This window comes from Setaria italica, chromosome IX (assembly GCF_000263155.2).
Source record: "Setaria italica strain Yugu1 chromosome IX, Setaria_italica_v2.0, whole genome shotgun sequence".
Classification (NCBI taxonomy): Eukaryota; Viridiplantae; Streptophyta; class Magnoliopsida; order Poales; family Poaceae; genus Setaria; species Setaria italica.
Genome location: NC_028458.1, coordinates 48,079,159 through 48,103,027, shown reverse-complemented (window position 1 = coordinate 48,103,027; position 23,869 = coordinate 48,079,159). Strand labels below are relative to the sequence as shown.

The 23,869-nt window shown below is 48.5% G+C and overlaps 2 protein-coding genes across 2 annotated transcripts; both read right to left on the bottom strand.

Moving 5' to 3' along the window:
- Positions 1-5,848: 5,848 nt before the first annotated feature.
- LOC101770954 (neutral/alkaline invertase 1, mitochondrial) lies at positions 5,849-11,919 on the bottom strand. The gene is made up of 6 exons (XM_004984525.4): positions 11,069-11,919; positions 8,135-8,300; positions 7,839-8,050; positions 6,889-7,382; positions 6,620-6,668; positions 5,849-6,519 (listed from the first exon to the last, which is right to left on the bottom strand). Exons 1-6 carry the CDS (start codon positions 11,684-11,686, stop codon positions 6,193-6,195), a joined length of 1,866 nt encoding a protein of 621 aa, XP_004984582.1. The 5' UTR covers positions 11,687-11,919; the 3' UTR covers positions 5,849-6,192.
- Positions 11,920-21,427: 9,508 nt separating this feature from the next.
- Positions 21,428-23,606, bottom strand: LOC101770544 (transcription factor MYB2). Its single transcript, XM_004984524.3, has 2 exons — positions 23,140-23,606; positions 21,428-22,666 (listed from the first exon to the last, which is right to left on the bottom strand). Exons 1-2 carry the CDS (start codon positions 23,294-23,296, stop codon positions 21,867-21,869), a joined length of 957 nt encoding a protein of 318 aa, XP_004984581.1. The 5' UTR covers positions 23,297-23,606; the 3' UTR covers positions 21,428-21,866.
- Positions 23,607-23,869: the final 263 nt, after the last annotated feature.

Below are 23,869 nucleotides of genomic sequence, written 5' to 3'. Positions count from 1 at the left end.
GACACAATGCAAGATTAATGTGTTGTCATTTCGTTCTGTTATGCTGCTACAGAAGTACTAGTTCAGTTGACAATGCTACAAGCACAGCCCAGTTCAAGGGCCCGCCACCTCTCCTTCTCTCACGCATTTCATCATCGTGGTATTGGATGCAAGGAATTCAAATTAAGGCTGCAAGTACGAGTTAGTGAGGCTAATTAGCTTTGCCATTTACTGTTTAATTAGGCCTGGTGGGGTCTGTTAAGTTTTGAATAGCTAGAGCTCGTGACAGGTGTATATATCCATGATAAGAAAGAAGTGAATAGATAGCTCCAAGAGTAGTACAATCCTGACCTAGCAGAATAGAGTTCCAGTTGGTCCGAAAGATAAAAAGGAGAACGTTTTCAGTTAGATTCCAGGATAGAAATCATTGCAAGTGTCAATCGTAGCTCACGATCGAGCTGTCAGAGTGAGTAAATAGAGTACTTTATATCACACTCAGTCCATCTTAAGATTAAACGTTAACTGAAGCATGATCATGCATATCGGACCATCGGCTTACCCTTTATTACTTGAGGTTTGGTCAACTATAGAAGCATATGTCACGCATATACAGTCATATCATTGCACGTACAACACATAAGAACATCACACCATGATCGTCTGATCAATGCTACTCCTTCAATTGATGTTCTAAGTTGACCAATTTATGCTCTAAAAAGCTTCTACTGTTTAATTGTTCGAGCTAAGCAGGGAGACCTGAAAATTATCCTAGAAATGTATGGAGAGAAATTAAGAGCATAGTTGAAATATTTGATCTGAATCTAGGAGAAACGGAGGTAACTTAAATGTGTAGCTTAAGCAAGAACAAGGAGCACTCGAGGCCAGCAATTAGGGAGGGGACAAACACCAACACTCGCTGGACATATCTTTAGGAAAAGAAGGGGCAAAAGGTTGTGACTAGGTTGCTCCACAAGGCGTAGAGAGTCAATTCATAAATCATTGGCAGCACTGACCTCCGTTGGAAATGGGAACGCAGAGCAAAATGCCAAAAAGCATCACAATCCATACTATATATTTTTAAACTCATGATAACAATGTTATCAGCAAACAGAGCAAATACTGATGCAATACATCTTCCACCTGTAACAGCAGTACGTACAGGTCCATTCATGCCTGTTATCATAGTGGCAGGCCATGTAGGCACGTACGTCTATTTGGCAGGCACTTACACACAATCCTCTGTGTACAGTAAATGAGCCATTCAAAGGCATCAAATGGAGCAACCTACCCTTCACCACTGCACAACACAATGCAAGCATGAATTCGAATCAATGGGCAGGAGCAGGATTTAGGGAGGCGGCAGAATGCCCTAACACTAACCAGGCTTTATGGCCTGCACTTCATGGACTGATCTACTAGCTGGTTTGGTTGGTGCTCTCCACATGGGCGAGCACAGCGAACGAGCTCGCGTTGCACGGCAAGAGATAGCCAGGGGGACAGTAGCTCAAAGCCTAGCTATACCGGAATGAATATCATTGCCTTAGACCTCGCTTTCCTTTGTGGATGCCACCAAACCCTGTCCAGACCAGAACTCAGGCGAAAATTTGGTGAAAAGAATGGGGGAGGGGAACAAAAGGAGAGGAAAAGCGTTCCTTGTGCACACAACAAACGCGACAAGACAAAAGGGTCCCGGGGGCTCCATTGATGCATAACTAGCGGCGCACCAGATCGAGTGTGGACACACATGCTATTGTCGAGGTGCAAAAGAGGTTTTTCATAGTCACCATGTGAAGAAACTACTAGGATAGAATGCTCCCCACGTTCATCAAAATCACTAGTCTTTAGACAATTGGGTTTGCTTCAGGAATTGTTAAGGCCTGAATACAAATTCAACCTATGCAAATGTCTTGTCTGTGAGGGCATTGCAAACTCCGCCTCAAGTATGGATGTATATTTCAAATAAAGGAAAAATGAGAGAACAAACATTATGAGGTATGGACATGGTTTCAGGGTTAGTTTGATAGAGCTCCCACCGGCTCCGGCTCCACCTGACACATCACTGTTCACATACTATAGCTACACTGTTCACGGGAGCTAGTTTTTTCTCTCCTCCTCCGCCCCCTCACAGATCGGCAAGGAGCCGGTGGAGCCACAAATTTTAGCTCCACCAGCTCCAACTCCTCGCACAGTGCAGGAGCTGGAGCCGGATGGAGCGGCACCTAACGAGCCCTTAGAATGATACGCTCTACCACGAAAGGATAAGAAGATCAGATGGATTGATGGAGCAACACTTTTAACACTTTTAAGGGGGTGTTTGTTTCTTTAATCACTCCTAAAATTCCTATCACATCGAATGTTTAGATACTAATTAGGAGTATTAAACATAGACTAATTACAAAACCAATTGCACAGATGGAGACTAATTTGTGAGACGAATCTATTAAGCCTAATTAATTCATAATTTGACAATGTGATGCTACAGTAAATATGTGCTAATGATGGATTAATTAGGTTTAATAGATTCGTCTCGTGAATTAGCCTCCATCTGTGTAATTAATTTTATAATTAGATCATATTTAGTTTTCCTAATTAGTCTCCAAACATTCGATGGACATGAATTTTAGTCTCGACTAAAGATCCAAACACCTCTAAGAGTGAGATAACGATGTGACACCCAAGAAACTCTCTACTCTTTGTATTTCCCCTGTACAATTCTACCATTCACAACGCTTTTGGGATGGACATTTATGAGGCGCCCACCACCTCCATCTGTCCCCTCCAGAGTAAAAGAGAAAACAAAAACAATATCCCCCTATATATGCCCGGTCACAATTGGACAACTGCTTCACACTTTCGCACAGGGGGTATAGTTTTGTCCTTCAATGGTCAATGCCCCCCATCTCTACAGTATGCAGCATTTTAAGATGCAGCAGCAACTGCATGGTGCCTCACCACCGTCTCACGGCTGGCATGCAGGCATGCTTGCAAAGTTGCAAAGACTCGGGCAGTCTTTTTCAGCTCAGAAGTTAGTGGTGAGTGGACAAAATGGATTCAATTCCAAATAGTGAAGCGAAACGGCCCCTGTGCACAAGCAATAGATGGGCAGGAAGGAAGGAATCCATGCCATGTCCAGAAACAGTGGCGAGAACAGAAGCAGCAACAAGCAAAGAGAAATAGCAATGGCATTACCTTTGCCCAACAGGGCGCCTCAGCTCAGAACAGCACAGGGCATTGATGAAGCATGCAAAGGCTGTGCTGCGTGTTACTGCTGCAGCAACCCGACTAGTCGAAATCTAAATGCGCGCATGCATGCGTTCGAGCGGCTCGAGTTAATAGCTCCATATCTCTTTGCATCTTCCTTGAAAAGAGAAACTTTTTCTTGCCACACCGGCTATTTCAGAGGATGGGTAGGAGTGGTAGCCTTTCTCTTGTCAGTAGAAATCAATAAGGTAGGTGCACAGCATGAATTGCTTCGACTGGAGTACAAGAATCCAAAGGAATTTGAAATGTGCAAGTCATTTCAAGACTGATTATGTACCTGACTGATTCTGGGGGTGTTTGGATAGCAGGTGCTAAATTTTAGCACCTGTCACATCGGATGTTTAGGACACTAATTAAGAGTATTAAACATAGTCTAATTACAATAGTAATTGCACAACCTCTTGGCTTAAATTGCGAGACGAATGGATTAAACCCTAATTAATTCATCGTTAGCGAATGGTTACTGTAGCACCACATTGTCAAATCATGGACTAATTAGGCTTAATAGATTCGTCTCGCGATTTAGCCTAGGGGTTGTGCAATTAGTTTTGTAATTAGGCTATGTTTAATACTCCTAATTAGTGTCTAAATATCCGATGTGACATGTGCTAAAATTTAGCACATGCCTCCCAAACACCCCAGAGTCTGTCATTTTCAAGCAGGCAACTTTGACGCATCCTGAGACCAGAAGTTTCTTTCTTTCAGCTTCAGTATATCCTCGCAAAAAAAAAAACCCCTCAGTATATATAGCACTAGAAGAAATATCTACTAGTAACTCTATTGATAGAAAAAAAGGATTTAGCTTGTACAAGCCAGCCTCTGAATGAACATAATAGCTGTTGCTAGTTGCAAGTCGTTCCTGTAGAATTTTCATTCTGATTTGTAGCTGATACACTAGCTTTGTGTTGTGTGCCTCGCCATTTCTCCAGCAATGGCAGATTGGCAGCCAGCAGAATTTCATTTTACCAGCCCAAGTGTAAGCTTTCTAAGGAATTTGAACTGTATATTGTATTTGTTCAGGGAGAACTCTGATGTCCATCAGATTTTCTTGAAAGCTCATCTGCTCTGGGCCACCGGATTTACCTGAAGTCTGCAGGACAGGGCAGTAACACATCATGAAATGACCATAAATGGGCAGCTTATAATAATAATAATTGCACCATAAATATTGCAGTTCCTAGAGCTGCTGCCATTCAATCAAAAACACCACTCGTCAAGCCAAAGATCTCTCCTGGATCCCATTCGTGCTGCGTAGGAGACCTCGCAGTTCCAGGGGACGGCCTCGGCCTGTGGCCTGCCTCGGTGCCTCCTACTGGTGATGTTTACAAGACGCGAAGCTGCAGGCTAGAGAAGCAGGGTAGCACGCACCTGTCCCGCCCACTGTATGTTGAAAGACGGGGCAGTGAAAACCCTATCGCTAGTAGGCAAAAGGCACATGATTGTGTCCTGAACTTCTGATCAACAAACAGTAACAAAACACCTACTCCCTCCGTTTATTTCAGCTTATAAGCCGGCTGAAAGGCTGAAACGGCTGATTTGTTGTGAGAGAAAAACACTGTTTGGTGGCTGATAAGCCGGTTGAATAAGCTGAAGCGAACAGGCCGATTATAACATGGCACGGTCTCCCAAATTATCTGTGACCATTAATTTCTTTTATATTATTTTTTTTATGGTTATAAATTTATAATCATTGGAGAGTATATTTGATTACAAATCCAACTATTTTCCAACTATTTCAAGTTTACATCATAAAAATAAAGATCAAAGATAGCAAAGTTTAAGCGCGTGCGCTTATCAAGATAAATGGAGGGAGTACACCATAAGTAAAACTGTGCAACTGAAGCGCATTAAAACTTGGCCAGGCAGACACAGTGGTCACCATCGTCAAGTCAGTTCTCCCAGAAGTTAAATGCTCTGTATATATGTGCATCAGATCAGAAATTCAAACCCATTACGTTCAGACACATAACAAGTCACAGCAGAAATTAGAAGTACTGCAGATATGAAATTTCACCTGTTCTTACAGGCGCCAGAGGCTGCATGCATGGAGCAATCAGCAGGGTGTTGAAGAGGGTGCATCAGTGTAAAAGTCAGTTTCAAATCTTGACCGCTCAGCGGCACAGGAAGCACATATGAGCTGACCCTGAAGGAAAACCTCATGAGTCGTGATCACTGTTTGCTGCTAGACCTTGCTGAACAGTCGTCCACAGAGCATGTCTTGCACTCTATCACGTGCCCAGACCAGGTTCAGTCCTCTGAACTGATCCTGAAATAAAAACGACCAGCAACGTCGGGAGACAAGACCAAGAATTAGGGAGTGTTTGTTTCTTTAGCACCTCCTGAAATTCCTGTCACATCGAATGTTTAGATACTAACATTCGATACTAATTAGAAGTATTAAATATAGACTAATTATAAACCAATTGCACAGATGGAGACTAATTTGTGAGACAAATTTATTAAGCCTAAGTAGTCCATGATTTGACAATATGATGCTACAGTAAATGTGTGCTAATGATGGATTAATTAGGCTTAATAGATTCGTCTCGTGAATTAGCCTCTATATATGTAATTAGTTTTATAATTAGCTCATATTTAATCCTCTTAATTAACATCCGAATATTCGATGTGACATGAATTTTAGAGAAATCTGTGTATTTCTCATGGTACATTTGTGACAGCTGGTGATATTTACATGTTGTCTGCTTACAACAAACTACCAATCAACTTGGGTTGAATGGCAGAATACATGAGATTGATTAAGTAAAAGTACACACAGCAATGTATACTCTTGTATGAATGGATCAACCACAAACTCGCCAAAATAACCGGCATAGGTGTTCAGTGGTTATCTTGCTGAAGTAACTACTAACTAGTGGGAGCTTCAGTGACAAACAATTCCTCAAAGTTGAAGGAGCGGTGCAGTTCTTGGGGTCCAGAACAGCCATGGAACTACACAAGGACCTGTGACTTGGCAGCACGACGTGAGCATTTGATGCGGGCACTCTTGTTCAGGCTGCAAGCACAACCTTCCAGCAGCTCGAAGTCTTCATCACATATTAGTATGGATGCCATCTCGGGACAGTCCAATAACATCTTAGAGCTAAGATATCCAGCAATGGTCCAAGTCTGATATAGCCGTGATTGTTTCCCAATAAACCTTCCTGTCCTGGTGTCGTAATACTCTGGCCACTTGTCATCTGAGAGCCTCTTTTCTGCCACTTCAACTGCCCTCCGTGCTAAGTCACGCCTACCCATCTTGATACAGGCTAGGGTGAACTGAACAGCGAAAACAAATTATTAAAAATCAATCTAAGAAAACTTAAGGAAGCATCAAAGATAGGGCATGATAAGTTCCAAAAAACGGGACATAGCTAACCTGCCATAACAATGTAGGCCAAGATCCACCATTATGATATGACCAGGGCCTGCAAATAAAGGCAATGCAATGCAACTTGGTTATCGCTTCAGGACCATGCTTTTGGTGAAGGTTCCGTATTGCAGGGCCAAAAGAGTAAAGTTTGCTATTGGTTTAAGAGAGAAAAGGAGGTGCTACTTCACCAAATTTTATTTCATTTGAATTTTATGAGCCCAATTACCTATTATACAGAAGAAAACTAAAAGGCTAGAAAAAGTTCAGTTGCTCACGTGTTTTTGGGATCACTGCCGGTGATGATACGCCATTCCTCATACTCTAGTGCAGGGTAGCATATTTTGAGAGGCATATTGGCCACTATGTCATCCCATTTGGCTTCAATGAGATTCAGAATACCCTCTGCTTGCCTTTGGGTAGCAAGAGATGAGACAATCGACCAGAGATTCCCGAGAGAGAAAAACCTAAAATCCATGTGAGCTGGCTGCAGATTGCCTATAAGGTAACCACCTTTCACAGGAATCCAGTCTGCAAGCCAAGAAGGAATCTGCTCTGGGTAGATGTTGAACTTGTTGATAGCATCATGGGAGTACTCCTCAGTCTTGTAACGATAAATCTCGTTTATCTTCTTCATATCGACCCAATAATACTCTCTGATGTGAAATGACAGAGCACTGAGCCTATTGTTAATAGCACGGATCAAGTTCTTTGATCCATCATTTACACTGATCATTTCTCGAGCACAGCGCAAAGCAGAATAGAATAGAGCCTGTGAAATAGAAGCCGTAAGATTCCTGATGACAATTCTGTTTCATATATACTGATTTTATCTAGTATGAAGTTCCATATATGCAAACTTCAAAGAAACTTCAAGGTCTGAATAGGGACTGGATAGCAAATAACAGTGAACGAAGTCAAATTGACTACGTAAAATTATGGTAATTCAAACACCAATCAACAAAGTCATATTGGCTACCTAAAAATTATGGTAATTCAAACACCAGTCAGCGAAATCAAACTGGGACTAGATAACAAAAAAAAAATCTAGGCCTGAACAACATCATCATGCAAAACTACTTAAACATATGGTAACTTAGACATCAATTGACGAACAGCTTCATGACTAGAGAGCATTGATTTGTCCTTAGAGCCAGGCCGACCACAACATTATACAAAGCTACCTAACATAATTGAGAACATTAAGAACAAGGATCAACCAGCTTGCCTGGATCTCAAGAGGATGCCCATGGATTCCCATCCGCCGATCAATCATACATGATCCATCTGTTACTAGCAATGTCGGAAACATGTCAAATCCATCAGACAAGCACAAATTCAGTATTAGCCTGATGCCTGTTTGCACATCAACCCTTTCTTGCAGAGCGTAATCTCCAGTAATTTTGCCATATGCCCTCAACAGTATTATCCACCAAAGACCTTAGAAACAGAGAGTTCGATATTTTTAAAAAATGAACAAAAACTAATCTTCAGGACTATAATGGACTCCGTAGAAATACTCACCAGAGTCAACTGGCGCTACACGTCCAATGGCTGATTCGCCAAAATCAGGGTCAAGAATCTCCTCAAATGCTTCACTGTTTCCATCTAAAGGCACAGATCTAACTTTGAAACTAGCAGGCATCAATCCCTGACCAGGGCTATAGCAATCCACGGTCTTCTCCCAACTCTGATAGATACGGGGGGAAAGCAAACCATTACATTTCCTTCCAAATACTAACTAGATATTCAGAGTGAGCTAAAACATCCATAAGCTAGCAGTATGTTAAATGCTAACTTGTTAAATGCAGCATCTGAAGCTACCCAATAAACAACCAGAAAAGTACCCCAACTCTGGAGGATCAGTGAAGCTAGGATTTTTGTATGGGTCAAGTTAAACATTCCAGCAGAAAAATTCAAGTTACCCCTTCATTTTCAAACAATAGACAGTTCTGAAAAAACGTGCATAATTAAACATATTTTAGATAAAAATTTGACCAAAATACCACTCGATAATATCTGAAGCACACATAAAAAGGTAAAAAGATATATAGATGGCTCAGTCAGCAGGTTTGCATTGGGAATCATAAAGTACCAAGTATTTTTGTGAAATGGGATTAGGATAAAAATGACTATTATTTGGGAATCGATATTGTACAAAATTAAGGCCTTGTTTGGATACATACTAATGCCCTCCAATCCATACGTATTGGGAGGGATTGAGGTGGAAATTTAGTTTATTTTTCCACTCCAATCCATATGAATTGGGAGGAAATGTGTTTATCCAAGCAATGAGCATCATGAATACAAAGTCACCCAGTCGAACCAGGCATCTAGTAGACAATGTAATAGTCTTGTAGACATCATAAGATAATACTATACTAGACAATTTGATGACATCGTCAACCCCAACACCATTTCACAGGATGCAGCTAATGCAAAGACTCAAGTACTCAACAAATTGATGGGGACATGGCATCACAAGGCTGGATATGTTGCTCCATTGGTGGGTTGGGTGAGGTAAATGGTATGAGGGATCAATGGATCAGAATTGGGTTGATGAGCTATCAGACTGCTCAGTTGATCAAGCAAAGGAATTGCATATATCTCTGTGTTTCTTGTTTATATATAGCACTATTTTACAGGGTTTTGATTTTTTTTTTTTGCAGGTACAGTTGTACTCTCATCCCATGCACACTTGGGAGGATGAAGTGCCAGAATGATGAAAGACTTCTTTTGATGAGAAAACATTTATTGTATATCCCATAGAGAACATAGCGGCTACTACACATCTCAATTATCAGTAATCTTAGTTAAAACCAAGTACATATAGTACTACTAAACTGCTTTCAACACAATTCAAGTCCCTGAAGCATCAGGCATACCATGTGATACAACTATATCAGGGAGATTCCGCCTTTTTCTCTAATATCTTTCCTTGAACACTAACTATTCTTCCTGGCATCCATGCATAATTCTTGTTAGCAAGTCCCTTCTCTCTCCTATCTTGGGCGCCACGGCTGTAGCCTGGCTTGCCCCTGCGTCACAGCAATAGCCTGGTTGGCGCGGCCACATGCGTGGCCCCGATCAGCATCTCCCCCGTGATTTTGTTTCTATAAGTCCAGGTGGTTGAGATAGCCTTGATCGGGTCCTATATATTGTAACCTGAGTCCTCAGTCGAATACGATCCATTATTGCGTGATTACATCTTCTATCAATTCCAAATAATCAACAGGCATCAATATTCATATGATAATGTTGGTTTTGCAATGGAGGAAATAACTTAGCTAATGGAATGAAACAGAAACCTCAAAGATGACCATCACTTAATGGTAAACTGATATACAATCTTTCTAAGTAGTACCACTTATGGCAGGTGATACCGACATAAGACTGCTTCTATGGTTCACAATGTGGGCTACTCTGAAAACATCATATTTTGCAGTTAGCCCTGTGATGTTTTCCTATGCACTACATATGAATACAAACTTAAAGTTCATAACTGATGCAAAAGGCCCAAAGCGGTCCAGCTTTTTTGTAATATCACTAAAAACTCTGTGTTATAAATTAGTTCAACTGTTCACACAAACCTCACACCTGAGCACAAGGGCAAGAATAGTGACACAGGGTAACCTTAATAATTCAATGCCAAAAAACATAAAAAAAAGATACAGAGAAAACCAAAATAGTTAGCTCAAATTAGCTTAGTCCGAAAGAATCATGAACAGCTGTCAAACTAAGTTTAGAGGAAAAAAATGATATTGAAGCAACTGTAACAATATAAGATCATATACTGGAGGCATATGTTATGAATCGAATGGATTTTGTCATAGAAAGTGCCCTTACTTCAGCTTGGTAAAACACATACACACGCATTAGTAGAAAATGCCAAAAGTATTAAGACATTCAAATCCCTAAAAATTGTAAGGATCTAAAGTGAACGAGTGTGCAGCAATCCTACTAACAGAGTTCTGAGGTCTGAGCAAATACAATAAGATCAATTGAAGGCACACTGTATTTTCAGTAATCTAGACTCAGCATTTGAAACCTCTTGGCAGCCACTGGAAAGGCCACAACGAGGAATTCATGCCATCTTTCAACTGAAACAGTATTTCAGCATTTTACAATATTGTGGGACTAGACCAAGGTGGGAATTGCTCTGGAAACTTTTCACCTACTCAATCACACAAGTCCAAATACTCCGGTGTCTTCAACTATTCAATTTGAAGGTAGAGGGTCTAAATCCAAGAGACTGTAGGACTAAAATGAATGATTGTTCTCCAGAGACTGAAAGTTTCAGACTATTTTGGTTATTCTAGCAAATAATCCTGGACAATTGGACACCAATAACTTCACCTCAACTACATTTTGGTTTAAACATGGACAGCATACCACTACACCAGGAATGAAGTACCACCCATTATTCCAGCCAGATCATTCAGGTTTCGCATGACTCACCTGGAGCTGCAAGGTGTGGAGCAGGAAGTTCTTCACAATATCGCTCTCACCCTTCAGGAGGAAGGCGATGGCCGATGGCACGAAGTCCCTGATGAACACCTGGTCGTAATTGAGCATCTGGCTGGTGGACGGGTCGTTCGCGGCCACCGTCCCCACGGCACTGCCGCAGTAGTTGACGACCGCGCGTCCGAGCAGCCACCACGCCTCCTTCTCCTCCGGCGACTCCTCCCTGCTCTTCACCGCCTCCACCCCCGCCTTGAGTCCCTCGAGTTCCACCTCCTGGCACGCCAGCGTCGCCTGCTCGTGCGCCGCCTCGGACGCGGCGGCCTCCTCCGGCGGCGGCGGGCTGCTCGGGGGCTCATCCTCGATCGGGGGCGACTCCAGCGGCGGCGCCGAGGGCGTCAGGGTGGCGGCACGGAAGGGTTCGAAGGGCGGCGGCTTGTAGTGCTCCCCCGACGAGGACGCGCCGGCGTCCACCGTCGTGGAGAGGAGGCGGCGCGCGGCCGCCGCGAGCGGGGAGGCCGCGGTGGAGGAGAAGCGGCGGCGCGGGAGCGAGAGGCATAGCAGCGCGTGGCGCTGCGCGCCGCGGCGGAGGTGGGAGATGGCGGCGGCCGCCATTGGAGCCGGCGTCGGCGCCCGTCCGGTTTCGGATTGCGGAGGAAGAAAGGTTGGTTTCCGCTGCGATCGGGTTCGGGATTGGAGAATTTTGGGACGAAGAAGGAAGGGACGGGAAGGAAATTGATTAATTGAGGCCGGCTCGATTCGATCGCGGGCTCAAAGCCGTAGTAGAAATTAGTAACAGCAGTTGGAAGGGGATTAACTCGTTAACGACAGATAAGGTAGTTTTTGGTTTGGGAAAGTGCAAAATATAGACTGCTGCGGCATCGTATGGCGCAGAGCGTGCCACGTTCGTGGCGGTAAATTACCTTTGGAAAGGCCGAGGGGAGATGTGGCGGGTGATTCACGTGGAGGAGATTTTTTTGCCCGTTTGGGAAGGAGAAGGGAATTCGCGTTGGAATTGCCGACCAGAGAGTGCATAGCTGGTGTTAAAAAATAAAAGTGCCTGTAGCTTACGCTATTCTCGGCGTCCCTTCGCTACACCTACACAGCTAGTCGAAGTTTCCACCTCTCTTTGTCATGGCAAACGCAGGCCTTGATTGTAATTGTCCACACTCTCCTGTCTTACAAGTCACAAATTGCGTGTCCAGGGGTTGTTTACTCAGAACGGCAAGACTTCAGCAAAAAGATAAGAAGAAAAAAATCAGTACTGTGAGTGTGTCTATATGTACTGCACTAACAGGCTCAGATAAGGTAGGTGGGCCTATTATGCAGGGTTTGTGACAAGGATTCCTTGTGACAACTGTGGTGGTACTGCAGCACTGCCCACAGCCCACCGTTCCTAGGCTGCTGTGGGCGGGGCCTTCAAAGCACGCGCGATGGAGTAAAACAAATTAATCCGTAACGCCTTTTTGCCAGGCCCAACCCATCCAAACTCTCGAGTTTCAACACACCGCTAGGCCGCTACTGGGCTGTCTTGGGCAGAAATCACTTGTGAGTGACCCTTGCTTGTGACTCCATAACCCGCGGCGGCGGCGACTTTCTACCGTCACTTTCCAGTTCCCACTCCTCAGCGTGAAAAGCTATGAATATTTTGTGCGGTTTCTGAAAATCTGGAAGCTCGAAAGAGTTGAGTTTGTATGGTAATCTGGAAAACTCAATTTATAAATTTTTCGTAGATTTTTTATCTTAGAAAACTAAACACATCTTCTAAAAATTAATGTTGACTTTTCATGAAAAAAAAACAGCATCAACTTCTCAAAAAATCTCAAAATTTGCAGTTCAAACAAACATGTCTTTAAAGTGAAGTGATGTACAAATGCTCGCTCAAAAGCAGAAAAAAGAGTGACATGCAAGATCACCTTGATGGTACGGTAACTTTCTACGATCACCGCTAATACAGCAAAAGCAGCATCTGCAATGCATTTTCAATTTTCATCATAGTCCTTGTTTACTTCCCAAGTTGGGAGGTGCCAAATTAGCATTTTGCCATAAATGCGACACTGTAGCGTTTCGTTTGTATTTGTGAATTATTGTCCAAATATTGACTAATTAGGCTCAAAAGATTCGTCTCGCAAAGTACAACAAAACTGTGCAATTAGTTTTTGATTTCATCTACATTTAGTACTCCATGCATGTACCGCAAGTTTGATGTGATGGGGAATCTTCTTTTTGCATAGTGTCAAAGTTGGGAGTTTTGTGGGAAGTAAACAAGGGCATAGTGGCACACATGCATGATCTTGGGCGTGCCTTGGAGGCTGGGATACTTGTATACTCGAGTGGCAGGGGTCGTCGATCCGCTGACCGAAGCCCGGGCGCGCGGCAAGTTGCCAGCGGCCTTCGACTGACGATGCATCACGCAAGCTTCGCAAGGGTCGCCGCCGCTAATGCCCGGTGCCAACTGCCGAAGCTAAGCTAGTCGTCCTCGATCGCGAGCACATGTGTATCTCGGTGCCAAAAACTAAAGCAAGCATGCAATGCAGGATGACTGGATGTGGATGAGGCAGGTAGGATCTGCATGGTTGGTTCGTTCGCGGCGACTGTGCGCGGCGCCTGAATTGCAAATCGCGGTGGAAAGCGGGGAAGAAACTGGTGGGACGAGCTGAGACTGGGAAAGCTAGTGGCTGAGCTTGTCAAGCCCGTGACTTCAAGCGCCACACAGTGCTTATGGAACCCAGCCGAACCGAGATATCTCAGCTCGTGGCCCGGGAAGCTGCTTCGAAGCTGCCTTCGAAATGTGCGGGTGCCGCTGGAGTCGGCAGCTTTGATCACGGGGAGCAGACGAGTTGCGGATACGACACAATGCGCGAGGGGGATCAGTGGATCACGAAGAATGCAGTGGTCCGTCACATGGCATGCATGTGCGGTACGCAGCGTATGTACAATTGACCGTGTCGATAGAGAGGAAACCTGTACGTACTGACTGCCGCGCGTGTCACCCATGTCTGCGAGCTCATCCTGATCTTAGTCCACAGGCCCCTGAATTTTGCTGAACTGCCTCAATTAACTAGTAGGTCTATATAGTATGTACTTGCTGGTATACTTATCATTACGACCATTGATTAGCGTGATTAGTGCACTGTATTTCTGTCTTACTAGTAAAACACATTTCAGTACCATCTTCTGTCTTCTTTGAGAAATTTAGAAGAAAGTTAAAAAGATGAAGTGATATCTGCAGTATGATCACTGAAAGTATAGAGCATACCAACCACATGGGAAATACTACGTACGTAGTGAAGACTGAACACCACTATATATTTTTTTTACGAGATAGCCGCCGATTATATTAAAAATAAATAAATTAAATTCAGATTGTACGAAAACAACAAAGGAAAAAAATAATACAAATACCGGCAGGTTAGATTGGGTCATCGACACATGCCACACCACGCCATCGCACTCAACTCAACTAAACAACACATCGGTTAGTTGGATTGGAACATCAACACGCACCGAACTCAACACTTCTCAAGCGGATATTACTCCGCCCAACAACGGCAGCAGAATCGAAGCCTTACCGCGGCACCCACCAACATCCTCACTCATGTAGTCGCTAAAACCTCGAGGTGTGACCTGCGTTGACATGCACCGCATTGAGAAGTCCACCGCCATGCGGGACCCTCCGCCGTAGTGCCGCTGCAACACCACACTCCACCTGATGAAATCTGGACTTCTTGCACGCTGCCTTGTAGTCGCCACCACGATAACACAACGCACGGGAGCCTCGCCACATCCACCATTGGACTCCACCTCACTCTCGTCGCCTCGAAGAAACACCATGCGCGGGGGACTCGCTACGCCCGCCACAGCACTCCACGTCACAGATCTGTTTCTTTTATCGCCGTCAGAGTGGTGAGCAATGTTGCCCCGCTCCCCAAGATTTCCATCGATCAGCCAAGCCGCCGTCGCAGGTCGACTTCACCTCGTTGCTTCACCCATTCACATAGCCTCCGCCGCCGTGTCAGCAAGCCAGAGAAGTCGTTTGTGCCGTCTTTCAACGATGTAGCGCACTGGATAGCCCAGCCAAGCCGAGCCACCCGCCGTGATCCGCTGCAAGCCTAGTCGTCTCACGATGCCGTTGCCGCAACGCCGTCCTCCGACATAGTCCCACGACGCAATGATTGTTGCCAAGTAACGCCAGCCGCCGCGGTCCGCTGCAAGTAGCCAAATTCGACAACCATGCGACAACTCCTGGCCACCACCATAACTGTGATCGCCTCCATGTAGGCTCGGCAACACCCGTCCAGCTTGCCACGCGGCGTAATTGCCGCCACTGGATGCGGCCGCCCATGACCAATGGGCCAGCAATGCCACAAACCGCATTGGGTCCCTAGAGACGACGCCTCCAAGAAGAGCACGACGCTAATGGCGCCGCCGTCGCTCGTCCAGAATCTGGACAGTGTTTTCGCCCGGAGCATCCCAGCCCCTCGCTGCACACTCACGGCTTGGCACTCTAGAACCACAGCCATGGTAGCCCATCTGGGGTGGCGCCACCGTCGCGCCTCCACGCGCCACATCATCGTACCTCCACCTCTGCTGCGCTCGCCGCCCAGATGCGCCCCCACTCGGCCTCCGTTCCTCGCACTCGGCCACTGTCGCCCTGACCATCACACGCGTCTCCTCGCCCGCGGCCACTGCCACGCTATCTCTCCACCGCGTGCGCCGCCGCCGCCGCGTGACCTCCTCACACCGCGGCGAAACGCCCCGCCACTACCGGCGTGGCCTCCTTGCCTCACCGTGGGCCATCGTCGTGCGGCCTTGGCACCGCGCCGGGCGCCGCCACTTGGCCTCCACGACCCGCCCCAAGCCACCTCACAACCGCTAGCACCGGCCCTCTGCCCGTCCACCTTTGCGGCCACCCTGCGCGAGCCCGTCGTCGCCGCTTCGCGTGGGCATACGCAGCGGCCGCCGCAGACACGTTTCCGCCGTGGAGCCGCCGGAGCGCCACCTTCCTCGCCGAGCCCCCCACGGGCCGGAGCGCCACCTTCCTCGCCGAGCCCCCCACGCGTGCGGCCTATAGCCAGCACCGCCGGCAGCAGCACCGCACGGATCTAGCCCTAGGGGCGCTGGATCCGGTCCACCAGACCCCGAATCTGCTGTCCCAGGGCACCGGCGGCGGCTCCATGCCCGGCGCCGCCGTGTCGTTGACCGGGGCGGGCACGGCCCCGACCACGCCCGTGAACTGCCGGCCCTAGTTCCTCGCGTCGCCGTTCGCATCCGCCGCCAGGCCGTCGCCCCTCTGCGCTCGCGCACCATCTCGGACCTTCGGCTCCCAGATCCAAGCTGGCCAAGACCTAACGTGGAGAAATGACCCCGCCACCTTCCTAGCAGGGACGCGGGCTCCCGAAGTCGCGCTCAGGCGGCGGCGAGGCGTGGACGAAGATGGGGAGGGGCGGCGGCGGCGGCGAGTTGGGTGCCGCTCGTGTCGCCCCTAGGAGGAGAGCTCGTGTCGCCCCTGGGAGGAGAGCGACGCGGGGGCTGGTTCTCAATAATGTGCAAATATCCGTTTCACACCACTATATATTTAGCTTATCCGATAGTGCCTTTTTTTTAAGAAAAAATATCCATAAGTATGTAACCTGTCACCAATAAGAATTTCGTGCCACCCACGAACATATCTGGATAGTGGATAATACACCCATAAGGCGAGTTTAAGGTAAGTTTGTATAAGACCCGAGTCCAACGTGTCGGTTTGACCTCGGATCGCGATCGCTCGCGTGCCGCAGGGCCGAGAGAAAATTCGTGATCAGGAGAGATCCGCGACCCGCAACTTGCTCCCATGAATTGTCGATTTCACAACCTCACAGCGACTTGCATCGGCACCGATCGATCCGCTGCGGACAAGCCTTGGACTTTTCTCCTGCGCTTTCCGCAAGTCTTTCAGTTTGAGCGGGGAGAGGAAGACCTCTTTTCGTTGACAAGCCGGCCGGCAGTGCCTTCGCTTTTCTGCTGGTGGAGCGATGGCCACGCCCGGCCCTGAGCCAGCCAGCCGGCCGTGACGCTATGAAACCGGCTAGAAACCCAGGGCCTGAATGGGAGAGATCAGATCTAGATGATGGCGAAATGTATGGTGCGGAAACACTAGCCCTATTTGACACGGAGGTTCACACACACAACACACACATACCGGCCGGCCAGCTACTAGTAGAGAGCTAGGCCCGGCGCGGTCTCAGTTTAATTAGCCAGCAGCAGCGGATTCGATCTCGTAAAAATATTTGGCGCCGAGTTGATAGCGATTAGACAGATAATATCATGCGCGTTCTTTGTTTAGTGCTTCGCATGATTGGAACGGCTGAAAATTTGATCGATCTTTTTAATTAATCCGGTAGCGCGGATTAATATCTGGTGCATGCATGCGCTTTTTCTGCTTTCTGATGTCATTACCATTCACATCACAGTAGGTTGCCTAGTGACCAAAGTGCATTTACCACTGATGCCACCATAAGCCAATCAAAATCCTGCGTTCAGGAACGAAGAGGGGACTTTCAGTTACTACTCCTGAAGCGAACCTATCATTAGTTGTTTGCTAATGCAGTTTTTTATCCAATCCCATAGTACTAGCCAAGGTTTTTCTTGAATACGCAAAAGCTCTGCGCATCTTTGTATTAAGTAGAAGAGGGTTTATGTTACAAGCATGGGTTACAACACGTTGCACGGAATGCAAACGCCAGAAATTAGAGCTCTAAAAGACATTATTACATAAAACCATATGACAACCGAAACAAGAAAGGGCGCAAGCAGTTATGATGATTACTCGCGTATAGACTACCAATGCGAGAGGCTCCCATAGTGCCGCTTCCTGCAGCACCACCCCAACAACCTGGTTTGTTGTCCTGCTTTCACCTCTGAACAACCTTGTGTTTCTCTCTTTCTATATGTGCCAGGTTGTGAGCATGAACAAGGGATCGAATCCTCTTTTCCTATTCTACTGTTGTCAATGACGCAGGAAGTCCCACCATTCCTGCAGATGCATGGCTCTTGGAAAGGAACAGACACAGCGGCAGGAGTTGAGGACTCCCCACCAGATTTCTTTCGCAAAGTAACAGTTTACCAGAATGTGGTCAGCTGTCTCCCTCTCCTGATCGCAAAACCAACATTCATCCGTTGCATCGAGGCCGTGACGATGACGCCTGTCCGCCGTCCATAACCGCCACCTTGAAGCCAGCCAAATGAAGAATTTTACCTTTGGAGGAGCCCATGATTTCCAGATACGTCTCTCCTTGAAACCGGACACTTCCCTGGTGTAAAGCCTCATAGGCCGATTTTGATGAGAATTGCCCGTTAGCAGTCCATTTCCAAATGAAGACATCCTCTTCATCTGTTAAGTGTTGATCAGAAATCCGCTCCCATAGCCATTCAACTATTGCTTGGACGGATAGGGATCCCTGAATTGCCCGTATCCAGCGTCGATTCAACAGGCCCTACTCGACTGTTTGCTGACGCCTCGTCCTTCGTGGTACCGCCTCATACAGAGTTGTGGCTAATTGAGCCACCGATGATCCCTCAATCCAATTGTCACTCCAGAAGAAAGTTCTTCTCCCATTGCCTATCTGGATTGTAACCGAAGCATCAAACAGTGCTTTGACCTGAGGTTCCACCGCCATGTCTAACTCTGCCCATGCTCTGTCAGTGTCGGTTCTTTGGAGCTAAAGCCAGCGCGCGCAAGGCAAATCCTGCCAATTTGATGTCCATAACGCCTATAGCACCGTATATTGTCGGACGAGCAACAGTAGGTCACGCCACCGCACATTTGCCCCTGACAGAGGCGTCCTTCCCAGTCCAGAGGAATCACCTCTGCAACCCCACCAACTACTTGATCGCCCAATCAGGTAGCTAGTGTTAATGCCAGCAGTTTTCAGAGTTTGTGGACGCAATTGAGTGGCGCGATCTCGGTTAGATACTTAATTGTGGCTCCTGGCTCGTTCTCGCAACCAACAGAGATCACGGGTCTGATCCCTGATTTATTTTATTTTGTTTTACATCTGTGACAATCAAGTTAATTTGTCGCAGAAATCAACCGCAGATCTAACATGGCCACTTGATCGAGCAGTGGCAGCGATAAGTGGGAACCAGACTCTTGTTCATTAGCTAGAGAGTCAAGGCGGGGACAGACTTGTTGAGCTAGTAGTACGCAACAGTCGTCTTAAAGACGATCCTGTTGGACGCATAATATAAGGACCAAATTAAAGCAAGCGGGTAAGATAACCGAATGTTACAAAGCGTGCATACGTCACAGTAATCTCCCTGCACTGAAAGCATTAGCAAGCACCGTCAAAAGTCCTCACCAGAAGATGTACAGTACACAGGGCACACGTAGTGCAAGTGCAAGTGCTACAGCTGCGTAGTGCGTGCATACGTCACAGTAATCTCCTTGCACTGAAAGCATTAGCAAGCACCGTTAAAAGTCCTCACCAGAAGATGTACAGTACACAGTGCACAGGTAGTGCAAGTGCAAGTGCTACAGCTGCGTAGTTCAGCTGGTTCAGCCGACGAGCACCACTTGCGGCAGCCATCCCAGCCACCGGGCGGAAGCGGAACAGGAGCACTTGGCGACCGATGTTGGCGTCCACGAGAGACCCGGACGAAGCGAGGGCGGCCCGGCCAGTAGGAACCCGGGAAAACCCCCCCGCCACGCGCCGGGTGTGAAAGAGCGCAACGAGAAAAGGGCGCCATGCATATCGGCACGAGGGTCTTGCGCGAGTCCGCTCCAGGTCTCCACCGAGGGGCGCCGTTGACCCGTTCACACGACGGCTGGGCCAGTTGCCCAGTTGGCCTTCTCGGTCCTCCCTCGCCTCGGCCCCCCCGCGGGCGCTTGCTGGCTGCTTGACCCGTCGCCCGTCGTGCGTGACCGACGTGGCTCGCTTCGCGCGAGGGCCCGCCCCACCGCCGCGTCGTCCGCCTCGTCGTCGTGCTCGCCAGCTGCTATATCCATCATCGCCGCGGCGGCGGCGGCGGCGGCGCGGGTCCCCGTATCTATCCACCGCACCGGCGTAAATACGTAGTACGCCGCAGCACCGAGTCTTCCCTGCCGCGACACCGTACTGCTCCGCTGCCTCCTTAACGGCATCAAGGAGCACTGGAGCAGGGCAAAATATCGGCGGAAATCGTGGACGAGAACTGAGCTCTGAGCTGACAGTTGCGAGTGGAGGGAGATCGAGCTCGGCTCAGGTCGGCCGGGGCACGACAATCGCGCGGGGAGCGCTTTTCCCCCAGGCGACGCCGCCTTTACGACATTTTTCTTCTTTTGTTTCTCCTCGGAAAAGGACGGAAAAAATCAAAATACGGTGTGAAAATAGGCCCCGGGGAGGTAGAAAAACGTGGCTGGCTCCTGGGTGCTGCTGGGTGCTGGCCCCCTCTCCCTCTCTTTGGCTCTGAAAGAGATATCGAAGCCGAAGATACAATGCCCGGGGGCCATGCACCGCCTCTTTTTACTTGTGCGCTTTTCCTATCCATCATTCGATCATCCCAACGACGAGCGGAGCGGGGCCCCGCACCGCAGCTGCATGCAAGTGTTCCGTGTTCGCATCGTTGTTGGTTGCTGTTATTGCTGCAGCAGTAGCAGTAACACGCTCGGCATCGTTGAGCATACATGCGCGTGCACAGGTCGTTAGTGCTGCGATTTTAAACCATATCTCCTCGGCATCCACTTCAAATTCATTGCCTTTTGCTCTGCTCACTAATAATCTGCTTCGCTAGTTGCTAATACTAATACTAACTTGACAGTGTGCTCCGCGACTGCGAGCTCATCGTCTCTCACTACCCCTGACGAGTTGCGAGAGCAACATGTGTAACGCCGCGGGCCTGCAGCTGTGCTCACCTCGATCCGGCAACTGTTGGCGCTGACGCGACGGCTCACTCGACGATGGAAGATGGATAGATCTCCGCCCCTGATCACAATCTCAGGCGTAAACACACATCCATGCATGTCGGCATAAACAAATGGATCGTCTCAGTCGCCGTCGCCGTCGCCGTCGGTATAATCATCATGATGATAACTAAACCAACCACGATGCAACAGAAACCGAAAGGAAAAAAAGGGGAGGAATTAATCGATCGCCACTCAGACTGCTGAGAGGCGCGCAGCATGAGGATCACAATTAGCGGCGAGAATTTGGCGGGGGCGCGTACGTATGCTGGACCCTCGAGTAGTACTTGTAGACGACTTGGACTTGACGTCGGGGACCTTTGTTCGCTTTTGTGGGCTTGTTGTTACCGCTTCTAGAAGCTGTACAATTCTTGGATCAGTCCAGTAACTTCGTTGCCTCGGAAAGGAGTACATCAACTTTCACTTCAGAATCTTCAGATAGTTCAGTAACTTCAGTTTCATATATATTTATGTATTTACTCAAAAAGAATGAGTAAAATTAGACGGGCCACGTACAAACACTTGACACTTACACTACAACAGCTACGCTTTTTTTCCTTTTTCTTTTTTTTTTGCGTATATACCCTAGCCGCTAGGGGATTAAGACAAGAAAATAAAATTAATAAGAAACGGTGTAGAACTGGAGTGGAATAGTCCCGGAGGCAAGGCAAGGGGTCCAAGAACTGAATCTTGAGCCGAACAAAGATTAATCGTCGCGTCGTCGTCTTCTAATCCTCCAAATAATCTCTCTCCTTCTTCTAATCCGTTTCTCAGCTAGCTCTGCTCTGGGCGTCCCCGGGGGTTGATCGTATCCAACACGCAGGTGTCCACCGCCGATGCCGTGGAGCGCCACGCCGCCGTGCTGGCTTCATCAGTTCACACGCCCTGCGTCTGCGTGTACCACAAGTTGTCGTCCATGCTCCAGATGCTCTCCACGTCGAAGCTGCCGATCTCGAAGTCCGCGACGCCGAGCTCCGGGAGCTCCGACGACGTCCACGTCTCCCCGAGCAGGCACGGCTGCTGCTGCTGTTGGTGACCGGCCAGGACGGTGTCGTGCATGGCCACGGCGGCGCTGGAGGCGTCGCAGGCGGTGGTGAACCACTCCGCTTCACCCACGGGTGCGAGCCATGTCTGTGCCCCCGCGCCGGAGTCCGAGGACGGAGACGACGACCCGGCCGTGGTGCTCGACAGCTCCGGGACGGCGGGGTTGTTCAACAGCTGGTGATCGCCGGCGGCTGAGTAGTACTCCGCGGGCCAGCAGGCGTCGCCGGGCGACGCGTAGAGGCCGTCGTCGGCGCCGTGCTGCCACGACGACGACAGGGGCGTGTCCGCGGTGCCGGTCTGCGGCTGCGGCGCCCCTGCGGCGGCGGCGGCCTGGATGCGCTCGACGAGGCGGGGCATCCAGAGGTAGCGCATGACGTCCTTGAACTGCTGGCTGTTGACGTCGCACTTGAGCTGCTTGGCGTGCTTCTGCACGCGCGTGCGCCAGTAGTTCTTGATCTCGTTGTCGGTGCGGCCGGGGAGATGCTGCGCGATCTTGGACCAGCGGTTGCCCCAGCGCGAGTGCAGCTCGAGGATGAGCAGCTGCTCCTGCGGCGTGATGTTGCCGCGCCGGAGGTCGGGGCGGAGGTAGTTGAGCCACCGTAGGCGGCAGCTCTTGCCGGTGCGCTTCAGCCCTGCATGACAGGAACACACAAAGATTAATCATCCACACGTCACATCACGCCATTGCTGCCCAGTAGTAATTTGTTATGCAGATGAGACACGGGAGTGTGTATGTGATGACAAGATGCATGATGTAATGGAAGGGAGTAAGTAAATATCCCTATGGCCGGGAAGCTAACCACTAAAAATTCTCTCCCTTTCTCACTCACTGTAGGCGGTTCTTGTTAGCTGGATGGCAGCTAGGCCCCTAGCTAGCTAGGCAGCTATCTGTTTCCATATTAGCATGTAGATGCAAAGTGACATCTTTGTCAAGCCTCAGGCTTGTACGGCAACGCGGAGAGGAGGCGATAGGCGAGCATCTGGTTGTGCTCGGTGGGTGATGTGATGGAGCCCATGAATTGTGCCTGCTGTACTAATTGGAGATGCAAGTTTTGACAAGTAATCGATCCATGACTTGATCCGGCATGGAGTATATGTATCCCACCTGCTGATCGGGCGAGCGAGTTCCAGCGGCCCTCGCCGTGCGAGGCGACGTAGTTGACCAGCAGGAGGTCCTCCTCCACCGTCCACGGCCCGCGCCGGAGCTCGCCGGCCATCACCTCCTCCTCGCTGCTCGCGTCTCTCTCGTGCGCCATGTCCATCAGGTTCTTTCTCTCTCTCGAGATCACTCCCCTGCTTGATTTCTCTCTCAGCGCTGATCGTGGATCGATCAACTGAATAAGGATATCGCTGCTCGAGCTCGCAGGCGAGCTGGACCAGTGTGTGGGAGTAGGATTTGAGTTTGAAGAGCTAGGTGGCAGCTGCTGCCGAGAGGAGAAGGCGGGAGAGAAGGAAGAAGAAGAGTGCGATGATGAAGTGGGCGGGAGAGGAGGGGGAACGGGGGCTTATATAGACGGAGCCGACCAGGAGGAGGGGAGGTAGGCTGCTGGTTGTGGACTTGGGAAAGAAAGAGGCATGTGGGGGAGCACGCCGCAACCAGGGAGATTAGTTTATCCCTTTTGATTTCTTTCCCTTTTAAAGGCAAAAGTTTAGGTGGTGCTGGGGTTAATCAGGGGGGATTAAGACATTTCCGATTGGGTGGCGTGGCCGCTTAATTACTGGGATTTACGGCTAATTAATCGATCGATCAGCCCGCGTACACGGGTTGGGAGGGGAGTTTGACTGGTTGACTCCATGGATCGCTCCATCCCCTGGCCCCGGCTAGCGCACTCGCA